Source organism: Panicum virgatum, chromosome 5K, assembly GCF_016808335.1.
Source record: "Panicum virgatum strain AP13 chromosome 5K, P.virgatum_v5, whole genome shotgun sequence".
NCBI lineage: Eukaryota > Viridiplantae > Streptophyta > Magnoliopsida > Poales > Poaceae > Panicum > Panicum virgatum.
The window spans coordinates 15,232,895-15,240,990 of record NC_053140.1 but is presented as its reverse complement, the minus strand read 5'-3'; the positions used below and the strand labels follow the sequence as shown (position 1 = coordinate 15,240,990).

The following is an 8,096-nucleotide window of genomic DNA, read 5'->3' as shown; positions in this document are numbered from 1 at the left end:
AGAAACACAAAACAGGGAAAAGCTTCCACAACCAATCAACTGATGCTTGCTGGAGCCACAAAATAAAGAACAGGCGGTTCCGCACGTCACTAGATGTGAAGCATCAGCATGTAAGATTCAGTACCATCCAACAAAACGAAGCCCAAGGCTCGTTTATCACAGCATTCCTACTCTCTTCCTAGTTACACCACTAACAAAAGAACAAAAGGCGACTATCAATATGCATGACCAGATGAGCTATAATCTCCCCAACTGGGGTACAAGCTGGGGTTGGTCAGATGCACCACGATGCCTCAGAGCAAAAGCAACACGAATGAACTTGAACAAGAATCTCAATGATACTGTGCAAACTGACTGGCTGGATCCTTGGCCAAACCAAAGCATGTTCGCTAATCCCCTGTGATTGCTCTTCTGAGTAATTGGACATACTGCTATACATGTCTCAATCTTCTATCCTCTCGTAGAAAAGTAGGTAGGCCTCGCACATGAGAACATTGGCTAGCGAGACTTCCCTAATGATCGAGTCGTCTGCATGAAACCATGTGGAAGACCCACTGCTCTGCTGCTTACTTCCAGTCCTGCTTCCTCTCACATAAGCGACATAGTGGCCCTTCTTCAAGGAGTTCCCAATGTGCTCAATGACACCAACTAGACGATATCTGGCATCTTTTTTGTCCTCAGACCTGAATATTTGAGAGATAATTATATAAAAAAAATCAAAACTTATGTAAAGGAAATGCTAGGTAAGCTATCAACATGTAAGTGAACAACATTAACAAGAACTACCACATGAACAGTTTTGATGTATATCAAGTGACTAATCAGTAATTAGTCCAGTTTCAACATATAATGGCACCACAACAACTTCAAAATCACATTAGAAAATACTGGCCATCATAGAGAAAAGTCTAATATAAAAGGGTTTCCAGTTTTGGCATTTGAATGCACCACTGAATGTGGGAAAAGAAATATACACCAGGTATCGAAGCAATCAAAAAAGCAGGAAATTGGTGGGAGGGGAATGATGCATCGAATGCCCTGCTCGGTGATACAGTGCTGTAATGGTCAGCTCGTGAATTATGATACAGTGTTCCATATGTATGACTATGATAGGAGATTTTTTTTTCATGCAAACAAAATCAAATCAAAATGCGCTGAAGCAGTTTTCAACCAATTAAAGACTATCAGTACTGCTCGATAGCATGGTCTTGATCCAAAACAAACTGTCATCTTTTATATCCTCAACAAACTTAAAACACAATCCAGTTTTTAGATCAACATTCAAACACAATTAGTTTCGCTTACACTTCCAACTAGCATATAGTGGAAGTCCAAAATGCAAGTGGCCCTTCCCCAATTTCCATAATGCAGTTTGACTCTCAAATAGGAAATGTAAGTTTTATAGAAATATTTGTTGTGCGTTATCTTTCTTTTCTTCTGCAAAACTTCTAAACACTGATGCAATTTTTGTGCAGATCCTACTGTGATTACATTCAGATGATTGGGTCACCAGGAGAGGCCAAAAATCAGCAGAAACACCAAAGAAAAAAGAACAAAAAAAACGAGTAGCATGGGATAAAGTGAGAAAATCACCAAGAATCAAATAAATTTACTTCTATCACTACTCCAGGATAAGCAATGACCACTGGAAAGTGGAAACTCTTCTGGAGACATAAGAGTCTAAACAACAACTTGAGCTAAATGCCATGCCTTCTTCAAGTTTTCATAAAGCTACTATGAACAAACTAGAAACGAAAGAAACTAATGCAAATCAGCAACATTGAATTGCATAGAAGTATTAAGTTGTTACTGTGTAGACTGTTAGTACCTGGGGTCCACATATTCTCCTACATCAAGATTTTCCTCAAATTTCAAATGTCCTAGTCTCTTTTCCTTGTCCACAAATCTCGCCACATGGAGAGTTAGTACAGGTGGCAGCATGCTGAGAACAATAGCTTTATCTGCTTGTCTTCCTTTCTGCTTATTTGGGGATTGTCCCACTTGGTGTGCAGTATTTTCCAGCTCTATTTGCATCCTTGTGTACTGATGTTGTGTGCTGGCATATTGGTTATCATTGGCACTGAACAGATCGCGGTTTTCCTCTGCTTTTCCATGATGGTAACGTTCAGTTTGGTCCCAGTCAACTGATGTGCTTTCATTGATGCTTGCCACCATCTGCCCACCATCTTTACTTTGGCTGGTGCTTGGCTCCCCATCCTTCATACAGCTATCACAGTTCCTTATCACCTCCTCTTTTCTAAAATAATATTCCATGCACTCCTCAATTGATGGAAGACAGTCTACCTTATGTTCATCTGCAAAAACAATATTATGCATCCAGAAACTATCAACGTCTACAAGATTTTCAGAATTTCAATCCTCCATATCAGCAGTAATTCTCCGAGAATACCCAAAACTGTTAATTTAACAGATCATTTGCGGTGAAATTAAGATAAGCCTTCAACACCCCGAGCTATGTTCGAATAGAAATTCAAACTACCACACTACAAGAAACAGCTTGCCATGTTCAGACTGCTCAAACATCCGGCATGGTTTTATGTAGCCATCCTGAAGTTTTGGTGACATTTCTTCAAACCATGCATGCAACCTACTCCTTTAACAAGTTTCACTTTTAGATAGTGGTTGAAATTCAATTTTGACAAATGGCATGTTTCCTTGTTTTCAGCAAAAGGAAGGCAATAGCAGTTGCCGTATAAGAGTGTTCCACAGTTTCTTGCATGCATCTCTCAATAGAGCTATGATCTGGGATGCCCCTGTGGATTTGTGGATCTCTTAACCAACTTGAGTAAGCGATCACTTAGGTGCTGGAGCATGTAAACTTACCCTTCCAAATTTGCTGAAATAGGTCTTTAATATCTTTTCTTTCCCTTCTGCTCCTCCTTGGTGGTGCAATACTTTTCGTTGGATGCCCTTTTGGTGGCAGTTTCAACGAGAGGTCATAGAATGGTTCTACTGGCCTAGGCGACTGTTTCGAGCAACATTTGCAAGTCAAGGTTTCAGACAACTGACCCTGGAAAATGGAATCAACAACTGTGGGAACGCCCTTTGGCATGTCAGGAGGCCTCTTCCGCAACTCCTCAGCATTCAAACCATCACGCAGATAGATAAGCAATTCATGGCTGTCGTCCTGAGTACGGTCTTTGTACTTCTTTTTCAATGTGCCTAAACTGCCCAAGAGTCTACCTGGGTTCAGTGTTACCCCTGCATCATTCCCAGCCATTGTCTCCACAAAGAAGTCCTTCAGTGCCACACCAAGAGACCCCGCCAGAGCATTAGGTTCAAACATCAACATCCGCAACTTATCAAGTGCAAGGAAGCACTGCACCAAGGCATTCACAAAGCATGTGTTCCCATAATTTGGTATCCCTCTGACAATATAGGGCACATGAGCACGTGCCGCTGAGGCAATCATATTGAGGTCCAAGCTGCCTTGACACTGAAAGCAGTAAGCAGCATCGGGTTGATCTGTCCACAGAACAACCGGATGCTGGTGACACCTGTGGTGCTGTGCGTGGCCCATGGGCCGATCCACATTGGTCACTAATCCGGCACAGAAATACTGGCTGCAGCCCGAGCACATCACAAAACGAGACTCGGATTTCTTGAACGTCAGCTGTCCACCGGTGGTATCGAGCTTGCAAGCCATGCACTCTGGGTGGCGCTTCAAGGACTTGATCTTTTTTAAGAACTCATGCATCTCCATTGTATCAAAGTGGAAGTGCTCGCACTCTTCGCTAGCGTCCCTGATCACACCCTCCTCCGCGTCGCCGCGTATAGGATCCGTGGGCTCCAGGCGCGGGGCTTTGCCCAGGCTGTTGTCCATCCCTGCCGCCCTTGCTCCCTTCTCCTTCCCCATCGCGTAGACTGGAATCACAAGCAAGAATCGCGTGAAAACCCAAAGAACCAAGAAACGTAAGAAAGTTCAGCTGAGAAGAATGCGTCAAGAGCAGCACGCAAGAGATACGCCAAAGGACGAGGAGACGCAGTAACAGTATAGGGAAAATCCAAGAAATGCCATCAGCAACATAAGCAAGACCTTATGACGAGGACGACCAAGAAATGCCAAAGAAGCAGAGACGCGGCAGAGGAAATCCACCAAGAAGACGAGAAATTGCACATCCTGGAGGCTGGAGAGGATCAAGAACCGCGTGCAGCAACTGCACGGACTGATGTCAAGGAAAAAGAGAAACTGCGCCGACTAGGGATGAACCAAGAAAGCCAATGAAGCGGAGAACCAACAAAGGTAAAGAAGCAGAGAATAATGCATCAATAGCAGCACGCAAGATAGGATGGGTAGACGCAGTACAGGAAAAATCCAAGAAATACCATCAGCAATGCAAGCAAGACCTTATGGCAAGGACGACCAGGAAACCGGAAAGAAGCAGAGACGCAACACGGAAATCCACCAAGAAGACATAGAAATTGCACGTCCTAAAGTCTGGAGAGGCCGAGAGGATCAAGAACCGCGCGAAGCAACGGCACCGACTACCATGTCAAAGAAAAAGAGCAAGTGCGCCGACTAGGGATGAGCTAAGAAAAGCCAATGAAGCGGAGAAGAAGCCGCAGCGCAGCAGTAACCAAGAAACCCACCAACCAAGAAGGCAAGAAGACAGGAACCCGCACGCCCTGGCGAGGAGCAGAGCAAGAGCAGCGCCACGGAATCGGGAATCAAACGGTGAAGAACACAGAGTTGGGGCAAGGGGAATGCAGGAGGGAAACTCACCTCGATTCGGGTGGGGCGGAGCTGAACGCCGGCGAACGGCGGGAATGGCGTTAACGGCGAGGCCGAGTAGTTTGGGGGCGGAGACGGAGTGCTCTTTTTTCTTTCCTTTTTTTTTTTGAGAAATTGGAGACGGAGTGCTACGCGGCCGTGTGAGTCCACCCACCATTTTATAGGCCTTGTTTGGCATGGTTCCTAGCGCTAGGAACAGTAAACTTTGACTGTTAATTACGGTGTCAAACAAAGTCAGTTTACAAAACCAACTTTAGAACCCCGCGCTAGTGACCCTGAAGAATCTAATGAGACCTTTGACCGCGCGATTAGAGGATTGTTACTGTAGCATCACTGTAGCTAATTATCGATTAATTACCGTCATTAGATTCGTCGCGAAAAGTTACACTCATTCCTAAAAAGGTTTTGCAAATAGACTTCATTTAGTGCTTCATGCATGCGAGATTCTTTTTTCGGGATTTGTGCGCGCTAGAATCCTAGCGTTGCCAACAAGGCCATAGGCAGCTGGTCCGGTCCACAGAAAACTTCGCTCCACAGAAAACTGGGGAGCCCCAGTGTGTCTAATTTCGGCCAGGCCCAGCATTATGTTTCAGCCCAACATTAAACCACGTCAACAAACAAAATTGGCCCGGGAAGAGGCTGCGGGTTCCACACAGACCCACAGGCTTCATGCTGTTTCAGACATTCAGACCAGCCCTAGCAGCAGGCAGACACAAGCTGTTTCAACAGGAATCAGGAATGCAAACTTCAGACAGCCATTAGTGCATGATTACAGCGGGAATCTGTATTCCTACAGAAACAAAGCAGAAGATAAGTACCATGTGAAACAGCTTCCATGGGCAGAGATCTGTATTCCCACAAGCATGTCGATCTGGGCACTCACAGCTTCTACTGTAATGCGACCTGGATTAACAGGGCCCTTGGCAAAGAAAGGTTTCTGGTTAGGATACCAAGATGCAATAACAGAAATTACAGATAGTGAATACAGAATGTCCATGACAAAATACTAGTATTTAGCATCTTCGGCGTCATAAGCAGAAATCAACATATTTCAAAGTCACTTCCTGTCATACATGATAGAAGGCACTCGGCTGTTATGTCACCTCTGACTGCACGTAAGTTCGATATTGCCACATCAAATTATCATACTAACATAGCATGTATCGAATAACAAACAAACAATGTCTGGCTGAACTTAGCTACCGGTAGCCTCAACAACAACTAGAACTCAACAGTTCAGACTTCAGAGAAGTGAAACATCTACCAGAATAACAAAGGTATCTGAAATTTTCTGTGATAGGGATAGGATAACTGCGTGACATGTAGACAATACCAAGAAGAAAAGCATTTCAACTTTGATGAGAGATAGATTGCCTACATTAACTATTACAGCCTCATTGTCTGATAGCAAGGGCCCAGCATTTTGATGATGACTCTGCAACATCAGATCAACCTGTAAAAAAAAACATGTTTCAAAGCATTTTCATAGATCCTCGAAGTACATGAACAGCTAAGCAGTGGATGAGAAAGCAATGGATAACTCGACTCTCAACAGACGTGGCATGACAAATTTACAATCATCATAATACACAGTTCAAGAACTAGCATCTTATATCAGCAGGTCTACTGGTACCACCACCTGAATTGCAGGTGGAAAAATCTAACACCTGAATTCATCACATTGCAATGAACATGATAATATGGACCTTAGCACATGATAAAGTATGCCAATCTTGCTTGAGTTGGTAAAAGACCAAAGCAAAAACATGTTGCAGTGGAATGCAACATCTTAATAGTCATAGGCTCTTCAATTGAGCCTAGTGATAGATGCACAGCTATGTCTGCTACCAGTATATAACTTCGTCTGCTACCAGTATATAACTTCAACCTTAATGGCCGATCTTGTTTGAGTTGGTAAAAGACCAAAGAGAAAAATGTGTCACAGTACAGCAAGCACCTTCAGTCATAGGCACTTCCATTCTGTGTACTGATAAATGCACAACTACGATTACCAATACTCTAAACAGTATTACCATTTACCAGTATAGCTTTAAATTGAATCTCTGAAACCCCAAAAGATGACACCCACGATTCACATTGACAATGGTCTCAACGTGAACCAGTTGACCCATCTCCATGAGTTCCTTGGTCTGGCGCTTCCACATATTCAGTCCCAGCAGCAACCTCTGAACATACTGCGAATTCCAGTGCTTAGGTGTCTAATTACTTGATACAATCATGAGATGTAGAATCTGCTTCTCACAGAAAAGTTCACTGCACGGCAAAATCCCAATTCCCCAAGCGCAATCCAAACATGGCGATATACAGCACCATCTCGTCTCTCCCCCTCTTGATGTCCTCAGCTCGTGGCCAGTAAGAGAACCCCACATGGAGCAAGTCGGAAAGGGAAAGTGCGGACCTTGGCTTCTTGAGGTATGGAGCGCGGCTTCCTAGTAGCCGGAAAGCAGCGGCCGGCGGGGCGTAGCAGGAGGAGGTGGGCAATCCGCGAAAAAGGTGCGGCGGAGGGAGACCGGAGAGGAGGAGAGAGGCGGCGGCGCCGGCAGCGAGTTGCGTGGTTGGTCAAGACTGTCTTAGTCGTGATTTTTTAACTATTTTCAAATAATCCACCAAACTAGTCGTAATTTTTTTAAAAAAAAATACTACGACCGTCTATGTGCTCACGTGGGCTTTTGGCTGCGGTTTATATTTGTGTCAAAGTCTAGCCGGCCGATGAAATTTTCGGAAGGTCCAGCAACAATTAACAATGGTTGAGGATGAATACATTGGAGCTGTCATCTCAATGGAAGTTTTATGAGTACAGTTTGTGTCAGATAGATTTTATGGTGATGAAACTCTTCTTACATCTCATAAAATCCCATTATTTTATCTCCTTGTCACGTCAGCAAAATTAATGATATTTAATATCATGAAACCCAATGAGACTGATCTAATAGCCGGTCTCCTACAATGACATGTCATCTTAAGATGACTAATAATCATATAACCTATGTAATATGTTGTCGTATTTGTTGTCTCCTAGTAATACTATACTCCCTTCCCTTCTTATAGGATTTAGAGGTCATTTAGGACACCGTTATGCGTAGCAAGGAGTGATTAACTAAGTGTTAGTTTTTCATCACTCTGTTCGCTGCAACTAGCCAACAGTATTTTCCTCTCACACCAAACCAGCACTAGTCATCAGCCAACCAGCAGTACTTTTCTCTCCCAACAAATCAACACCAGCCACCAGCCACAGCACAGCGAACAGAGTGCATGTCTGCTCATATTAAATAGGGTGGCGGGTGCATTGTAGCCACCAAAACGTACGCAGCTTAATTGGTTT

At 43.8% G+C, this 8,096-nt stretch overlaps 1 protein-coding gene across 3 annotated transcripts; it reads right to left on the bottom strand.

Annotated features, from left to right (window-relative positions):
- Positions 1-7,348, bottom strand: LOC120706589 (ubiquitin carboxyl-terminal hydrolase 2-like). 3 transcript variants are annotated; one of them, XM_039991266.1, is made up of 8 exons: positions 6,794-7,348; positions 6,132-6,206; positions 5,572-5,672; positions 5,256-5,470; positions 4,745-4,919; positions 2,845-3,885; positions 1,829-2,315; positions 1-683 (listed from the first exon to the last, which is right to left on the bottom strand). In XM_039991266.1, the coding sequence occupies exons 4-8, from the start codon at positions 5,334-5,336 to the stop codon at positions 443-445; spliced, it is 2,025 nt and encodes a 674-aa protein (XP_039847200.1). In that variant the 5' UTR covers positions 5,337-5,470; positions 5,572-5,672; positions 6,132-6,206; positions 6,794-7,348; the 3' UTR covers positions 1-442. The 3 variants fall into 3 exon arrangements, with proteins under 3 accessions (XP_039847200.1, XP_039847201.1, XP_039847202.1); XM_039991267.1 differs by having other exon boundaries at positions 7,173-7,348; XM_039991268.1 differs by lacking the exon at positions 6,794-7,348 and having other exon boundaries at positions 5,572-6,730.
- Between the last annotated feature and the right edge of the window lie 748 nt (positions 7,349-8,096).